General features: G+C 42.1%; 1 protein-coding gene across 10 annotated transcripts in view; it reads left to right on the forward strand.

The window, feature by feature from the left end:
* Positions 1–18,831, forward strand: part of IQSEC1 (IQ motif and Sec7 domain ArfGEF 1) — a 328,187-nt gene that overhangs the window by 61,652 nt on the left and 247,704 nt on the right. Inside the window, exon 1 of one of the 10 annotated variants that reach the window (XM_060239836.1) lies at positions 17,607–17,957. The exons of the other annotated variants lie outside the window; for them this stretch is intronic. Within the exon in view, the coding sequence (XP_060095819.1) occupies positions 17,881–17,957 (77 nt within the window). The 5' untranslated portion in view covers positions 17,607–17,880. Of the gene's footprint in view, positions 1–17,606; positions 17,958–18,831 lie in introns of those variants that run through there. 10 annotated transcript variants of the gene reach the window in all.

Raw genomic sequence — 18,831 nt, forward strand, 5'->3', positions numbered from 1 at the left:
AGCAAACTATCACAAGAGTTTTAAGCATGTTTGTATTTTAAGCTTTAAAAAACCCTTTAATTGTGTTTGTATCCTTTATAAAGTTTATATCTCCACTACCTGTCAATACATTTTATTACATGCTTGGGCCCGCCCCACAAAGTCCAATTTATGTCAGATCTGGCCCTCATAACAAATGCATTAAACACCCCTGCCCTATGGAGATGAGTCCCCATAGGGTATAATGGAGAATTGATCCATGGGTATCTGGCACTTGAAGGGGTTTTTGAGAAAGAGGCTCCAAATTTTCCATATCACTTCTAGTGCCTCTCCTCTACCTGCCTCCCCAAATTTCAAAAAGATTGGAGGTTCAACATGGCCAAGTGCAAAGTAATGCACATTGGGGCAAAAAATCCTAACTATAAATACAAGTTGATGAGGTGTGAATTGGAGGAGACTGACCAAGAGAGAAATCTTGGGGTCATGTTAGATAACTCACTGAAAATGTTGAGGCAGTGTGCAAGTGCAATAAAAAAGGCCAATTCCATGCTGGGAATTATTAGGAAGGGAACTGAAAACAAATCAGCCAATATCATAATGCCCCTGTACAAATCGATGATGCAGCCTCATTGGGAGTACTGTGTACAATTCTGATCACCGCACCTCAAAAAATAAATTATAGCATTGGAAAAAGTCCAGAAAAGGCCAACTAGAATGATTAAAGGGTTGGAACACTTTCCCTATGAAGAAAGGTTAAAACGCTTGGGGCTCTTTAGCTTGGAGAAATGTCGACCGAGGGGTGACATGATAGAGGTTTACAAGATTATGCATGGGATAGAGAAGGTAGAGAAAGAAGTACTTTTCTCCCTTTCTCACAATACAAGAACGCATGGACATTCAATGAAATTGCTGAGCAGTCAGGTTAGAACTGAAAAAAGGAAGTATTTCTTCACCCAAAGGGTGATTAACACATGGAATTCACTGCCACAGGAGGTGGTGGCAGCTGCAAGCATAGACAGCTTCAAGAGGGGATTGGACAAACATATGGAGCAGAGATATTGTTGGAACTCTCTGTCTGGGGCAGTGATACTCTGTATTCTTGGTGTTGGGGGGAGGGGCACAGTGGGAGGACTTCTAACGTCCTGGCCATACTGGTGAACCTCCTGATGGCACTTAGTATTTTTGGCCATTGTGTGACATGGAGTGTTGGACTGGATGGACCATTGGCCTGATCCAACATGGCTTCTCTTACGTTCTTATGACTGGGGGGTCTAATTGTATGAGCCCCAAAAGAAGGTGCCCCCATCCTCTGTTATTTCCAATGAAGGGAAGACATTTAAAAGGAGTGCAGTCCCTTTAAATGTGATGGCCAGAATTCCCTTCGTAGTTCAATCATACTTGTCACAACCTTGCTCCTGGTTCCACCTCCAAAGTCTCCTGGCTCCACCCCTAATGTCCTAGGATTGCCAGGTCCTATAATCTCCCTGATGAGGATGATTGGGGGCGGCATTCCAGGAGGTGGAGAGATCATCCTCAATGTAATGATGTAATGCAGAGTGACCTCATCGTGCTGGAGTTGCAGCACCATGCAGACACACACACACACCGCTTTCTCCAACCATTTAAAGGGAAAAGTGGGCACCATGTGCTTCTGCCCTGCAAGCTACAAAATTGTGACTTGGAGGGCAAGAGAAGGTGCCTCCCACTCAGAAAGAGTGGATGTTGTGCGCTCCTGCCTTCCAAGCCACGAATTCATAGCTTGGAAAGTAACAGCAGATGGCCTCCCTTTGAAAGAGCAGGTGCCATGTACTTCTGCCCCGCAAGCCATGAAGTTGTGGCTTGGAGGGCAAGAGCAGTTGCCCCCACTTGGAAAGAGCAGGTGCTGCAGGTACTGCCCGGCAAGCCATAAATCTGCAGCTGGAAGGGTAAGCACACACGGTGTCCATGGGACTTTTGGGGGTGGGGCTTCCCCATTGGCCAGCTGGCTGACATTTGTGGGGAACCCCTCCAAATGGGAGATCCTCCACCCCTGCCTGTGGACTGGCATCCCTATTAAGCCCCCAGATATTTCCTGATTCACACCTGGCAACTCTAGATGAAAGCTATAGTTACAGAAAATTACATTTGTTTTAAAAGTAGTTAAATTGTGTTTTGTAACATTAAACCACCTAGCAAAAATTATATTTGAGTTGCATCAATAGAAGTCACTCAAAACCAAGAATGCATTTCTGTAGAAATTAATTGAAGTGGTTTGTCATATATGATAAACATAACCCCTTGGGCTTTACTTTCCCAAAATGAATGGTAGAAGAGGAAATAGATTTGCTAAGACGATCTTAGAAGAGGATGCTGTACACCTATTGTCATGCATTGACCCATGAAATATGATATATTTCTGCTTTTTGCTCATGGAGGTATGTTATCAAACAAAACTGTATTTGGTCTTCTGTTTTGTTTTGTTTTTTGCATTCCACCTCTTTAAGTCCCATTTCTGTTTTAAATTTGTGAATAATAGTATTTCCTTGAAAGTTGGAGGCCAATTTCATATAATTGTGCAAGTATAATCTTATTATACCTTTATTCATATGCCTTGAGGTTTTAATTCTGTTGGCCTTGAACTTTTTGTTCTGTATAAGAAACTTCATAGACCTTGATTTCAAACACAGATGTTTTCCTGAATTTTAAAGTGCTCCATCTGCATTTTATGCTTTACATTTCTTGTACTTATAGGCTGTAGAAAAAGGACTTTAACTTATTAATCGTTCTTCATTATGTTAATGGTTATTCATTATGTTGAAGAAATCATCATATTTATAGTGAATTCTGTAGCAATAAATTGAATAAGCTCCAAGCAAAATTGATAAGAATCATCATTTTGTTGCAACTATTTTTTAAAGAGTAACTAAATCTGACTTTACATTTTCTTTGTGTAAATGATTGTAAAGGGGGAGGGGGTTACCTGAGCTTTTAAAAAAATCATTGCTATTGTTTTTAAAGTGCATTTCATTAATGTGTAGCCATAGTTAGTCTGGTCTAAGCTTATGCTGTATTTATAAACTCTCTCAACCAGCATTTTACTGAAGCCTTTCTTCTGCATCACTGATTGTCAAGGCAACCAGTCTTTAAGAGGAGCTGCACTATACTTTCTCAGCTTATTCAATATAGCTTTTTCTTAATGCCTGCTTAGAGTACTATGCTCTTGTTTGCTGCTGGCCACTGAATCACATAAATGAATATACAACAACAGCTGAACACGGCTCACTGAGCTTCACAATGCGGAAGCTGCACCACATCCAAAAGTTACTATGCTGTGAATTCTACAACAAAAAATGGACCAGGGAAATGGCCTTTCAACAGACCAGCTTTATATTCAGGCCGAGCGTGACATGAAATTTAATGCATTTTACTGCTTGTTTTCCAAGGGAAGAGATGAAGAGCATGTACGTTAAGACTGCTGTGCCTTTCGTTCACAAAAGTCCCTATCAGCATTTCTTTACAATACAGTGTCATCAGCATTAGAGTCTGTCAAAATGTCTTGATGAGTACCTTTTTAACTACTTAGAATCCACACTTATAACACAGACACTGACAAACAAATTCCCCATTATTTCTTGCTGGCAGAGTAAAAATCTGAACCTTGTGTCACTTCAAGATCAAATGTTTTGATAGCGTTCTACCATATTTCTAGTGACTTTCCTTGCGAAATAAGGAATAAAGGATAATGAATAATTTTATTCAAGTCCTCAACATCACTTTCATCCTCTTTCTAGTTTTGTGTGTGTATGTGTGTATATCCCCTTACCTAAATAATCAATGTAATGAAAGGATATTTCTCTAATTCTGTTTTTTTAATAAGTATACTTTGTTTAGCTACAATTAATGATTGCTTTTGTATGAATGTGTTTTCACAGGGGAGAGTAGTTGAACTTGGTCAAATATTGGTTTTAGTGGGGAGGAAAGTGAAGTGTTCAAGTTCCAGTCAAAGCTCTGAGTTTAATAGTTCATGTCTAAGTCAACAATAACTGACCATTTAAAAAATGTAGGATAGTTGTTTAATCATCATCTTATATTCTAATAGTCAAGTATGAACTAATCTCCAGATTCTCAAATTTTCATATTGAGGCCACACTGACAGAAAACATTTCTGCAAACTCAGAGGACCCCCCTCCCAAGTTCGCAGAAAAAAACTGAGAACTTCAAACAAAAATTGAGGTGGGCAAGGTAAATTCCCTCAAAACACAATAGCACGGTCTTTACTTGTGCACAGTACATGGTTCTGTCAACTGGTTTTATTGCCTTTGTCACAGTGGCACTTTTCACACTTATTGTTCTAAACCAGAAGACAATCGTTAGTGAACCATCATGGAATAATGGGAGTTTCATAGGGATGAGAGTTTCGCACAGTGATATTCCTTCCGGCAGGGATCCATCTTTGAAGTGCCATGCCATTTCATACTGTGCTGCTTTCCATTTCCTCCCCTTCCCTGCCCCCCCCCCATACACATAATCTTCCTGAGAGGTTTATTTTTACTTTCTATTGGGAATACCATGGCACTGAAACAAGATAATAAAACAGCACAACAGTGCCACCATTTGGTTGTCTGGAAATTCAGTGCCATAGCGCTCCCAATAGAATGTTTAAAAAAAAAAAGAGGAAGGTCACATGCCCAGTGAAAAAGGGTGCAAAAAACCGTTGTTTCCAGAAGCACTACAGGGCATTTCACACAGCCTATCATAGTGATTCCAACCTGGAAGAAGGGGTTGAAAACAGAGATGGAAGCAGCCTTCATGAACAATGCCTCAGGCACTCCTCACAAATGGGACAGCAATGCGACTGAATGAAAAGATAAAAGTATTCTGGTGGCAGCCAGTAACTAAAATGGGTCTGTCTGAAATGACAGAAGAAACCTGTTAGTGGCCAGTTAGCATACCAGAATACTTAGGCTGTCGGAAAAGGGCCAGTGAGAGATAGCAGCTGGAAGAGATGTTCAAGGCAGGTGGAGGCTGCAAGCAGAAGTTGAAAGAAAGAGAGAAAGAACTGGGGGGGAGGGGGGCTGAGGCAGGAGCAGCATTCCTGGAGGGCAGACAGCAGGACCAGATCTACATGTCTTTTGAGGGGAGGCAAAATTAAAAAATGATGCTCCCTTATGGGCCCATTCTATCTTATGCGCCCATAGAATAGAATGGACTCCATACCCAATTTGGTGCCCCCCTTCCTTGGCGCCCGGGGAAAGCACCCCTCTCTGATCCCCCCCCCCCCCCGATCCAGCCCTGGCAGACAGTTAGACAGGGTTGGAGGAATGGGAACTGCTGCTCCCGATCACTGAGCTGCAGGGGCTGGAACAGCAGGATCCAGTGAACAAGTGACCCAGGGAGAGGGGGAAGAGACAAGGTAATGAGAAAGAGTATGTGAGATGGAAGGCACTGGGGATGAGAAAATGAGTGTGTGCATGTGTTTCATGAGGCATTAGGGATGCAGAAAGAAAGGGAAAGAGTGTAGGCCTTGGGGCAACATTTGAGAGAGAGAGAGAGAGAGAGAAGGGGTGGGGAAGTGGAGGAAGCAGAAAGAGAGGGAATAGGATGGCCATTACTAAATGTCCTTGTGGGTTCCTGCATGTCAGTGCATCTAATAACCAATGTGGCCCCAAACTGTGGGTATTTAAATCCAGAGACTAGAGGCAGGAACAGATGAGACAATCTTTCTATAAACCTGAGAAAAGCCTCAGGTTTGCAGAAAAATATAAAATCTAAAAAGACCCTAAACATTGGGGTTAAAACATCCCAAGACAATAGAAGCTGTGCCTGTATCTTTAAGAAATAAATGCCCTCAGTGGCTATTGTGGGGGTTACTGCCATTCTTCATTCCTTGATTTCAGTCAGTAAAAGGCAGAGGGGAGGGGAAGGACCCTTTCCAGGGCTATTTTGTCCTCTCTGTTCCCCTCCTCCCTGCCTGTTAGAGACTCACTATCACATGACTTGCACAATTCACCCAAGCCAAGTGCTTACTTCCTGGCAACCCACTACTATTTTACAGCAGCCATTGCATGGAAGCAAGTGTGGCGTAGTGGTAGCAATGTCAGACTAAGTTGTGGTAGACACTGTATCAAGTACCCATTCTGTCCTGCATGGATGACTTTTGGCCAGTGACTCCATCTCAGTACTCACAGAGTTGTTATGAGGATAAAATAGAGGCAAGGGGAATGATATAAGTTGCTTTGAGGTCCCCACTGTGGAGAAAGGCAGACTAGAACCAAAGTAAATAAATAATATAGCTGATGATGGGGGGAGAGTGTTGTGTAGGAGAGTAGTGGCGGGGTGGGGAGAGAAGGAAGCAAAGAAATGTGAGGATATGGGGGTTTCCAGGAGAAGAGAAAGAAGAAATAGTTCAGGGAGGTGAGATTCAGGGAAAAGTGAGGTGCCCCTCACTAGTCCTTAAAGGTACCCCATAGCCTGACAGCCAGCACAATGCAATTTGACCAGAGCTCTCAGCTGCTGGGGGAAAGAAGAAGGAAAAGCTGAAGGTGGGAAGGGCAAATAAAGGTTAGGTTTGATGGTGTGGAGAAGAGAAAGCAGGAAAAGGGGGAGAGGCTATGGGGGCTTTCAAGGAAATGAAAAAAGGAAATAGTGAAGAAGTGAAAAAGAAATGCTCCTTGAAAGTCCTTATGGGTTTTCCACTTTTTATATCCAGGCCTCAGATTCAGTGGGAGCTCACAGGAGCACAGCTCCTGAACCTTTCTGAGAGTTCCACCTCCTCATTCTGAGAGTTCCACCTCCTCATTCTGAGAGTTCCACCTCCTTGTCCATTACACCACCTGTTTTTCTACAAAATGACCCCTGGTTATATTTAATACTGGATCAATACCTAGACTGTGGATCCTTAAATCCACGGATGAGCACCATAAGGAGACAATACATACCTTTCTACAAACCTGATAAAAGTTTGAGGTTTGCAGGAAAATCTAAAATCTTTAAAAAAAAACAATCCCTGTGTGCTTGTATGCGTGCGCAACTTGGCTGTTCCTGGGAGTGGCCAGCATCCAACTCCCCTAGAACATAAGAGAAGCCATGTTGAATCAGGCCAGTGGCCCATCCAGTCCAACATTCTGTGTCACACAGTGGCCAAAAAAACCAAGTGCCATCAGGAGGTCCATCAGTGGGGCCAAGACACTAGAAGCCCTCCCACTGTGCCCAATCAAGCACCCTCTGCTTAAAGAGTTATAAGATCACACCTATGCAATCAGCTGATGGTTGGTTGATTGACAGATGCACAGCATTTCCACCTGCCAATTGGAAGGTTGTCCTTTAACTAATAATGAAGCCTGGATGATGTTCTGAGGATTATTTTAATGGTTGGCAGTGTTACCTCTAAGCTGAGAGTGTGAGCTAGCTCACAGTTTTTTAGCCTCCAGCTGACACATTTTTCTCTTTGCTCAGGAAAAATGGCCCCAGAGCAAACTAATTTATGCAGTAGCTCACAACTTTAATGTCAGTAGCTCACACAGTGGAATTTTTGGTCACAAGACTCCACAGTTTAGAGGGAGCATTGGTGGTTGGGTGATGTGATACAGGAATTGGCATAATCTCTTTCACAGTGATTTAGGATTACATTGCAAATAGTACAAGCAACCCTATTATAGTAAAAAAAAAAAATTCAGAAAAGTGGCATGGTGCCCACAAAGTTGTGAATGATATGCAGAATAGTTCTGTCCACTTAAAATATCCATCCACCAGTACTAGGAAACATGCATCTTTAAAGGTTTGAAAAATCCAATAGAATGTATTTCTTGGGATTTCTTGATTAGCTGTATTGATTAAGTGTTGCCAGATCAGGAGTGTTTTTCATTTACTAATAACCAGAACATTGTTCAATCTGCTCAACAGTAGCTGATCTCCATAATATCGCTGGGCCAGCATCTTCAGATTAATTATGCCTTGTCCCACAAACAGTTTCTCCACTGTCAGTGCCTTGATTATTTAGGCAGCAGCCATGCAATTTCTGCTCAGCAATGAACCCAGGCAATGGCTCAGCTCTGGGAACTAAACAAAACATTTCCTCCAAGATCACCAAAGCAGCCGAAGCATTGACCATGGGAAGGAGGCCAGCAGCCCTCAAGGCAGGCAGGTGTTGCTTTGCTTTTGCAGCATATATAGTTCTATATGGTACGAATACAGCCTTTCCAACATCCATTCTGCATTTACCTCACAGCCACCCACCTTCATCTCTTGAGCATCTCCCCTCTTTTTCTCAATAAGGTCTTATATATTGTATGGCCACACAATTCAGGGTCTAATTAAGAATCTTCCACCCTCTTTATTGCTGTAAAAAAAAGATCCCTTTTCCTTCATTGATTTCTGTTCCACAGGAATATGTATTTTAAAAGAAGAGCATTCTGGCTGTGCAGTTTGCCCTGTAGTAAAGGCTCTGGAGGTGGTGGGGAAATCCTTCCAAGGGAAAAGGATGGAAATGGAGAGAATTGGCTGTGTCCCCTGGAATTCCTGCCAGTGTCGATTTTTTCTGGCTGCCCCCTCAGTGAAGTGGCTCATTGAGAATCCAGTTTTGATCTGATTGTCTGACTGTGAAGACCAGCTATGTGAAGCCTTAGTCTAACTTTACTCAGCCAAAGGAGATGTAGATAATGTAGATAATAGAGTGGCTAACTTGTGGAATTTACTGACAGAGGTTGTCATGATTGCCACTATTTTAACCAGCTTTAATGGTTTAGACACAGTTATAAAGAGCAGTGTTTGTCCCTGTTGTATGTTACTTTAGATGTGTCTTAATGAATTGTTCTTCCCATCAATTAATGGAATTAGTATGAAGTGCAATTACTCTAGGAATTATCTATGAGGTAGGATTGTTACAACCACCATGACATCTACCACAAAAACATTTGGCAGTTGCCAAACAAATACATTTGCCAAACAGATACATTTGTAATACCTATGACATGCAAAAAGTCATTTACACATGTACACAGCACTGGTGCTAGGGTGCCCCACCATGCCCACCACCCTAGGCAAGGCCCCTTCCCCCCCAGGGCCATGCCTATAGGCAACCACCTATGTTTGCCTATGGTTGCCTTGCATATATGAGCTAACATTTGCCACTGAGGGCAGTTGAATTATCAGGGCTGAACTAGTGTAAGACAGTACTCCTAAGAATGAGCAAAGAAAAATAGTACCTGGAATAGTCACCTGGAATAAGAAAAACCTTTATTCTCCTGACAAGGTAGAGAATGGAAATGGAATGGTAAGAATGACAAAATGAAACAGTATTGCAAAGCAGTAATATATGGTATTAATAAAACCTTTGCACAAGCTTATGTACTCATTTCCTTATTTGGGGAAAACCTTGCGAAAGAGACCAACTGGCAGTAAGGAGAATTAGAAAGGGAATGAGGAAACAGCTGAGCCCGAAGAGAGAAGACAGCCAAGAGTCCTGTCCAGAGAAAGGTAATAAAGAGTAGACCCCATATGAAATCAGCTGTGAGACTGGGAATGAAGACTTGAGAACAGAACAAGGAAGAGCGGTCTGAGTGTAGCTTTTATGTAACTTTAGTTATATCAACGGAGAGGTATTGGTTTTGCTGGGATGGGATTAGACTAAAGATTGAAACGAAGGCTGATTCCGCACTCACCTTGGTTCGGGGCAGGCTTCCGTTTCCTCATGGAGCAAGCTGGCGATTTCACACCAGTTGATCTGCGCTGCCATTTTGCATGGGGCAAACCCACAATTTGCCCCGCTGCAGTGTAAACCTGTTTTTTAAGTTTTATACTGCGGCAGGGCAAATTACAGGTTTGCCCCGCACAAAATGGCGGTGCAGAACAACTGGTGTGAAATCACCAGCTTGCTCCACACAGAAACGGAAGCCTGCCCCAGACCAAGGTGAGTGCGGAATCAGCCAAAGTCTTACTGGACAGTTTGAAAATTACTGAAATTGTCCACAAGGAGCATGAGAATGAGTTGGCTAGTGATTGAGTTATAAAGTGAAGTTTGAATATTAGTTACCCTAGCTGACAATGGCTGGGGCAGGGCTGAGGGCTCTGTCTAGAAATTTGATTGAGTTATTCAAGTAACAGGAGAAGCTGAACCTAAATCATGGTTAATTAATTCAGTGGAGCATTCAGGCAGGCAGGCAGCTCCTAATTTGACAGTGGCCGGGAATGTCCTGACATTGTCAGAGACCCACCTTTAATATTAAACTGGGTATTTTATCCAGGATGGACTGACTGATAGAATTGATAGAGTATGCCATGAAGTTGGGGGACTTGTGAGAAGGTTTCTGATGATACCCTCCAGAGTGGGATGGTTTTCTAAATTTTAGGGGAAAATAGAGATTTCCGAATTTTATTGATTTTAAATAAATAAAGATCAAAAATAAATAAATATCAAAACAGGGCTACCCACAAAGAAGGCAGGAGTTTTTACATACCCAGGAGATGTATGTGGAAATACAACTTTATAAACTAATTAAGACCACCCCCACCCCCACACACCAGTATGGCCTGATAAAGGGGCTGCATGTGCTTTAGAAGGTGAAAACTATTGACAGCTAATTAATGGTGGAGGAGGGGGGGAGACAGGGAGGATAGGGAGATTATTGACCTCACTAAACTGCAGAGCACTTACAGAATTCTTTAGTAGAAAGTGGGATAAATGACTTCAAAATCACTAATATTTTTTCAATTGCGATGCCTCAGAAGCCACAGTTTGTTCCCTGTAATAACAAGTTTTATACTCACGTACATACTATGTGGTAAGCAAAATACTCATAAAAACAATGATTGTAGGTCTAGTAGGCACTTTAAGAACATCTATACTTTATAGACAGTTGTCTCCCTCTCCCCTGACTCTTCCAGTTTACTTTACCAATTAAGAGATTGCAAGTACAGAAAGCCTTTATCAAGGCGTACTTGGATATTTCACCACTCACAGTCTTGGAAGGCCATTTTGATCCCATATAGGAAAACAGTCTGCTCCTCTGATCAAACGTCTATTGAGGATCTTCCTGACCTAGATAGCCCAGACAAGCCAAATCTCATCAGATCTTGAAAGCTAAGCAGCACTGATGGTGGCAAGTATTTGGATGGGAGACCTCCAGAGAATACTGCCTCTGGGAGGCAGAGGGAGGCTATCAAGCCACTTCTCTGAACATCCTCCATGCCCCAGTAGGAATTGCCAGAGGTCACCGTGACTTCCAGGCATGAGCACAGATGCACACACACAAAAATCAAAAAGGCAAAGCCTCCACCCCCTGAAAAAAATCCTGTTGAGGCTTTGTCCCACATCACATTCCAATGTCCAAAATATGAGGCTGAATGTAATAGATTTTTGCTGATCATAATATCCCACTTCCCAGGAAGGTCAGATAAATTAGTCATGTTATGGCAGATAGGGAGAGGAACAATTTCATTAATTTCCAAATGGCAAGCTCTACTGCCACCATCACAAAGAATAAAAGATTATGGGGTTTGCTGACCAAAGTATGTTTGACCCATGACCACTCCACTCTGGGTTACTTTCATTTGTAATTTGTCCCTGGACTAGTTTGGTGTAGTGATTAAGTGTGAGGACTCTTATCTGGGAGAACCAGCCCCATAGCCAGGATTTGAAGAACTGAGGGGCCCTGATTTTTTTCAGGGGACACATAGTGGCCCCAACCTCCATGGCCATCTCTCCTACCACCACTGAGGAGGAAAGCTGCCAGCTCGCTGCCATACAGCCTCCCCCCTCCCCACAGCTGCCCCAAGGTGATCCCTTTCCACCCCTCTTCCAGCAGCTCTGGTGGGGAGCCACTCAGAGGTTTAGATAGGTGCTGCACGGTCTCCTGCCCTTACCTGTAGCATGATCCAGCTAGGCAAGCCTGATGGGACAAGGGGCAGGGCGGGGGTGGAAGGCACCACCAAGTCGCAGCTGACTTCTGTGGCTACAAGACCTCCGATTCAAATTTCTTCCTGTCAGAGAGCGAGCTGAGGCTGCCCAAGCACAGCTCCCACCCTCGCTTGGGTGGCCGGTGAGACCAGGCCAGAAACCCCCTGCAGGCAAACATCACCTCTCCACTGATCCCAGCCCCGGTCTGCAGCCGGGACCTCCACTTGTGTGCACCAGCCTACCCTACCCTGCCCTGCCCTGTCTGGCAGAGAAAACCTGCAATGGAGCCATCCACTCCCTACCCCCGCTGCCCCACTTGAGGGCCAGAACGGCCTCTTCTTACAGGCGCCCTCTAGCCCAACATCAGCCCAACATGGAGCTTAACTTTCAGTCCTGGGTGCTGAAAGCGCCCCATTGTTTCTGCTTGCTGAGGGGGTCAGAGATTTTTTCCAGCCCCTAAGGAAGCAGAAGCAACATGGAGCTTAACTTTCAGTCCTGAGCACTTTCAGTGTTTCTGCTTGCTGAGGGGTCAGGGATTTCTTCCAGTCCCTAAGCAAGCAGAAGCAACTCGGAGCTTAACTTTCAGTCCTGGGTGCTGAAAGTGCCCCGTTGTTTCTGCTTGCTGAGGGGTCGGATTTCTTCCAGCCCCTAAGCAAGCAGAGACAAGGTGGAGCTTAACTTTCAGTCCTGGGTGCTGAAAGTGCCCTGTTGTTTCTGCTTGCTGAGGGGTCAGAGAATTCTTCCGGCCCCTAAGCAAGCAGTAGCAGCTGTGTATGATCATGTCCCCTAAGCAAGCAGAAGCAACTGTGTATGATGATGGCAGAATGGAGAAGGATGCAGCCAAGGCACTGGAGGCTGGTTAGGGGCCCCAAGTCCCCAAGTCAGGGGACTGTGCCCCCACAGGCTCCCTTGTAGCTACGGGCTTGGGGAGAACTGGTTTTGATTCCCCACTCCTCCACTTGAAGCTGTTGGAATAGCCATGTGTCAGCCATAGCTCTTGCAGGAGTTGTCCTTGAAGGGGCAGCTTCTGTGAGAGCTCTCTCAGCCCCACCTATCTCACAGTGTGTCTGTCGTGAAAGAAGAAGATAAAGGAGATTGTAAGCCACTGTGTCTCTGATTCAGAGAGAAGGGTGGGGTATAAATCTACAGTCTTCCTCTAGATCTATATGGTCTCATTTTCTTCTTATTATACATACTTGACATTATATTTTAATGTTTTCTGTAAAGATGTCCAATTCTTTATTATTTTATTGTTTTTCAACTTTATCTTGTTGTTATCTTTCAATTTTATCTTGTTCTGCAAGGGAAGATCTTGCCTCACTAACCTGTTACATTTCTTTGAGGGGGTGAACAAACATGTGGACAAATGAGACCCGATAGATGTTGTTTACTTTGGCTTCCAGAAAGCTTTTGATAAAGTTCCTCATCAAAGGCTCCTTAGAAAGCTTGAGAGTCATGGAGTAAAAGGACAGGTCCTCTTGTGGATCAAAAACTGGCTGAGTAATAGGAAGCAGAGAGTGAGTATAAATGGGCAGTCTTCGCAGTGGAGGACGGTAAGCAGTGGGGTGCCACTGGGCTCGGTACTGGGTCCCATGCTCTTTAACTTGTTCATAAATGATTTAGAGTTGGGAGTGAGCAGTGAAGTGGCCAAGTTTGCGGATGACACTAAATTGTTCAGGGTGGTGAGAACCAGAGGGGATTGTGAGGAACTCCAAAGGGATCTGTTGAGGCTGGGTGAGTGGCATGGCAGTGACATGGCAGATGCGGTTCAATGTGGCCAAGTGCAAAGTAATGCACATTGGGGCCAAGAATCCCAGCTACAAATACAAGTTGATGGGGTGTGAACTGGCAGAGACTGACCAAGAGAGAGATCTTGGGGTCATGGTAGATAACTCACTGAAAATGTCAAGACAGTGTGTGTTTGCATTAAAAAAGGCCAGCGCCATGCTGGGAATTATTAGGAAGGGAATTGAAAACAAATCAGCCAGTATCATAATGCCCCTGTATAAATCGATGGTGTGGTCTCATTTGGAGTACTGTGTGCAGTTCTGGTCGCCGCACCTCAAAAAGGATATTATAGCATTGGAGAAAGTCCAGAAAAGGGCAACTAGAATGATTAAAGGGCTGGAGCACTTTCCCTATGAAGAAAGGTTGAAACGCTTGGGACTCTTTAGCTTGGAGAAACGTTGACTGCGGGGTGACATGATAGAGGTTTACAAGATAATGCATGGGATGGAGAAAGTAGAGAAAGGGGTACTTTTCTCCCTTTCTCACAATACAAGAACTCGTGGGCATTCAATGAAATTGCTGAGCAGGCAGGTTAAAATGGATAAAAGGAAGTACTTCTTCACCCAAAGGGTGATTAACATGTGGAATTCACTGCCACAGGAGGTGGTGGCGGCCACAAGTATAGCCAACTTCAAGAGGGGTTTAGATAAAAATATGGAGCACGGGTCCATCAGTGGCTATTAGCCACAGTGTGTGTGTATATATAAATTTTTTTGCCACTGTGTGACATAGAGTGTTGGACTGGATGGGCCATTGGCCTGATCCAACATGGCTTCTCTTATGTTCTTATGTTGGTCATTTCCATTTTACTTTGTATTATTGCTATTGCTTGAGGGGGGCTAATGCGATAAAGATTGAAAGGAAAGGACAGAGCTAAGCCTTTTGGATATGATCAGTTGCTGTAATAGATATGCAGAAAAATGTTATTTTGTAATATTTAACAGGATCCTATGAACAAGAATAGTGAAAGGAAGGGACAACCAGAAAATTGGCTCTTTGTGCTCTTAAGCATGTAATATCCAGGAGGCATAAATTTCTTGGTCATCCCTGCAACTCCATGGAAGCCCAATTAATGAAAATGGGAGGTGTCTAGAGGTGTAAATGGTAGGACTGGAATTCAAAGTCATGCCAATAAAATGCACATGCTGTTCTTTTGTGTCCCCTGTCTGACAAAAACTGCAATTTGAGGCTGCAGTAGGAAGGGAGAAATGTGGTAGTCTCACACCGCTGATGGAAATCCCTGCCATCTGTGGAAATTTTCTGCAGGATCAATATCTTGAAAAATATCACAACATGATTTTTGAAAGTATCTTTGTACAAAAAAAAATCTATTATAGGCTTGTCTGAAAATGGACAGGTAACTTTCCAAACAGTGGGTGCTTAGAACAAGGGGCGCTACCTGAGGCCTTCATCAAACCTCTTCCCACTATAGTCAACCTTTTTTCCCCCCAAGCATCTGGATAATATGTAGGAACACTGTTGCCTACAGCTTCTAAGTAATTTTACTTTTTTTTCTTTTAAAATTTGTATTAAATAATTAATCAAGATACAATCTTGTTGTTGTGCAGTCACACAGTTGAGTCCAACTCTTTGCGACCCCATGGACCAAGTCACGCCAGGCACTTGTGTCTTCCACCATCCTCCTAAGCCCGCTCAAAAAATACAATATACCATACAACAAAAATAAAATACTGTTAAGTGGAGTTAAAAATGTCAACCATGTTATCTTTCGATATTGCAGTTTTAACTTAGTCTATGGGCATTCCCAACTACATAGTCTAAATTACTTGATTTAAGAAATTACAGTATGACTATTCAGTGGTATAGATATAAATCAAGTGGGTTAATTAATGATACTTTGTTCACAGTATTATCTAGTTCTGTAACCATATTGACCATTTATTCATAATGCTTGTAGATGTATTTTGTTTTTCCTGTTGTGCAATCCAATCTGAAATTCTGTCCAACACAAAGTAATCACGTATTTTTTGGTACCACTGATACATCATTAGATTATGAGGCTTCCAATTTAAGGCCAGAACATGGCATTAATTACCCATAGACTACAACTGCAAAATTAATTTAAACAAAAGAAACCATAGAATCAGTAGCATAGTTAGGGATAGATTCAAATAGGCAGCCATGTTAGTCTTAAGAAGTAGAACAAAATAGGAGTCAATTGCACCTTTAAGACCAAAAAATAAAACTACGTTGGTCTTAAAGGTGAAATTGACTCCTATTTTGTTCTATAGTTAGGGATAGGGATAGTTAGGGATAGATTCTTTTGCTATGGATGCAGCTATGTAAAGGATGCCAGTAAAACAAAACTGGCATACTGCATATCACAAATCCTCCCTTCCTCCAGTTTCTTCAGCATTCAAGTCATGGTCTGCTAACTGTGGCTCTGGATACAGTTTGAAAAGCTAAGCTACTTTTTAATGATTTAATAGTGTCTAATATATATATATATATATATTTTTAAAACCATTTTAATGTGTTAACAGCATTTTTTTTGGCTTAGCTTTTACTGGCCTTTTTGTTTTATTCCTGTTGGCATTTTTTATTGCTTTGTTGCGAGCCACCTCTGGGAAGGTTGCTTACAGATTTCCCAAATAAATAAATAAATGAGAAATCAGAGGCCTGCTGCAGAAGGGAGGATATGAGTGGAAATTGCCCACCCTTTCCATCAGTGGAAATATAAAGAATAAGAAATCCATGTTGTACTTCCTGTGTGGTGATAACATACAAGGCATATTCTAAAATGACAAAAAATAACAGTAATCTGCATTTTTAAAGGCAATGTTCCAGGGCCTGTTGGCAAAGTCTTAGCTTTCCCTTGACAGGGAAGAGTCGGCTTGTTAGAGATTCTCTAAGTGTGATTCATCTCACCCAAACATACGTTGTTTGAATATTGCTTTGATATTTATTCCCTGAATAGTCTAATTCTAACCAGAAGGATTCATGCAGTAGCAAGTTACTACTGAATATTAATTTTTAAATGCAAAACCGGGCCCTTTAGTGTCTCTTAAAAGATAAGAGACACAAATGGCTTGAGGTTTCAAAGGGTGGCAAATAAAAGCTGTTTTATCATCCCTGTTTCACCCAAAGGATTTAAATAGAAATCACGTCTAATTTTTAAATTCCTTTTTTCTCAAATTACCTCCTTGCTAATTGCTTCTGTGCTCCCTTAAGAATAAAATGGTTTGGCTTTCCACTGTAACTAAATGAGGACTAGCCGCTACCTTTTTTCCCTGCTGTTAATTAGCCAAGCTCCAAATTCATTCTCTGTTGATGAGATTGCTATGAGTGCCTGCACATTCCTTGTTACAGATGCATTATATCCCCTAAACCAATGAAAAACTGTCATTGGGCTTCCATTTTAGATGTTATCAATGTGTTCTTGTTGCCATAGCAACCAGAATCAACCTATCTCCGAGAGGCTGTATTTTGCTGGCTTTTATAGCTGGGAGCGTGCCCCACTGTGCACCATGTGGTTCAGATGATTAGTTTTTCTTCACACAGACCTAACTGACAAAGTGTGTTGGGATTAAGATAACCATAATTTATTTTGTAAGTGGGAAGGACCTGCACTCACGCTTGCCACTTCCCACCTTCCTTCCATTCCCAGGAAATCAACATTTTTCATAGGTGCTGGCAGACAATGGAACAATATGATTCACAAACCAGAGGAGCTGACTTTAAAAAAAAAAAAGTTCCATGCAGCTTAGTTACAGAACTGAGGAGTTTCCATATGATGCGATCTTAAGTCTGCTGGGATCGTAGGGCATTTGTACTCAGCTGACTGGGTGACTGAGCTTGTGAGCTCTGGAGATGCTTTCTGAGGGGCCTTTGGTTTTTAACTGAAATATATACTAATTATTTGTCAAATAGTTTTGGAGTGACTGGAAATAGGCAAATGGGGGGTTGTATGTGTAATAATAACACTGGTTACACTGAAGACATTTGGGGAGATTAGCTAAAATCAAGGGAAAAGAGCACAGTAAGTGAATTTGTAGCCTTTGTGCTACTGTCTCTTTGTATTAAAGTAGTACACTGTAGCTATGCAGGTGCAGTACCATGTGGATGAAAAGCTGTGTACAGTGGAAATACTTACACTGCTGCCTCCTTAGAGAAGAAGAGGCTGTTCTATGTCATATCATTTTTTTCCTCTAAGAAGTGGGATATTCTTTTATTAAAGACTGTAAACAAGATTTAACTCGCTGCAGTTGGATTGTTTTAAAATGCTGAAGTTAAAGGCCTTTTGCTTGGATTATTGGCAGTTTCTGTGTCTCCAGCCTCTCCATGGTTTCTATAAAAGGTAAGAAATATTAAATATTTGTAAAACTGGGTGACTGGAAGCTGCTGCACTCACTCTCTGTGAGATATATTTGCATGGAAAGGAAAGGGGTGTGGTGGGAAAATTAATGCAGACATTGCAACAAAGGTTAAATGTTTATTGCTCCTTTAAATACAGTAGCAATTGCTGGTTCAATATCTCTGTACTGATGTGTTGTGGTGTACTTAATAATCTTGTTTAAATTAAATAGTAACTTTAAAAAAATGGTTTGAATTCCTCTTGATTTTTCCCTTCCACAAGTAAAATAATTGTGTGGATCACAACATAAATGGGTCTCAAATATTGTTTGGAGTGTGAGGGACATATTTGTAATGCAGATTAAAGTTCCAACAAGGAAAAAGTTTCAAAAGAACACTGTGTTTCACATGCAGAAGCAATTGCACATCAGAGCAGCTGTGACAGAAAGCTGAAATGATAGATGGCAAGGCATGGCCAACAGTAATGGGTCCGAGTGTTGGATGCATTGTTCTTGCCAAAGTAATGGAACAGCAAAATAAGCAATTTAATTTGACATCCGTGCCACAATTACTCTGATGTTTTTATCTAATCTTTGGAGGTCTCACTATTTAGTACAATTTCTCAATGAAGGAATCATGTACATGTTGTTTAATTAGCAACCCTCCAAGATTACTTTTAATTTTTTCACCACATTTTGCAATCTTTTATAGAAGCACTACACTTTATCTTAGAGAGAGTGCTTGGTAGGAATACTAAGTGCAGATTTATTGATCACACAGCAGTTGCGAATCTTCCATAAATTAAGGAATATATGCTTTTTAACTGCTTTCAAGGCAGATAAATACAGTTGTGATTTTTGATTGCAAACTTCTTTTTA

This window comes from Heteronotia binoei, chromosome 5 (assembly GCF_032191835.1).
Source record: "Heteronotia binoei isolate CCM8104 ecotype False Entrance Well chromosome 5, APGP_CSIRO_Hbin_v1, whole genome shotgun sequence".
NCBI classification, from domain to species: domain Eukaryota; kingdom Metazoa; phylum Chordata; class Lepidosauria; order Squamata; family Gekkonidae; genus Heteronotia; species Heteronotia binoei.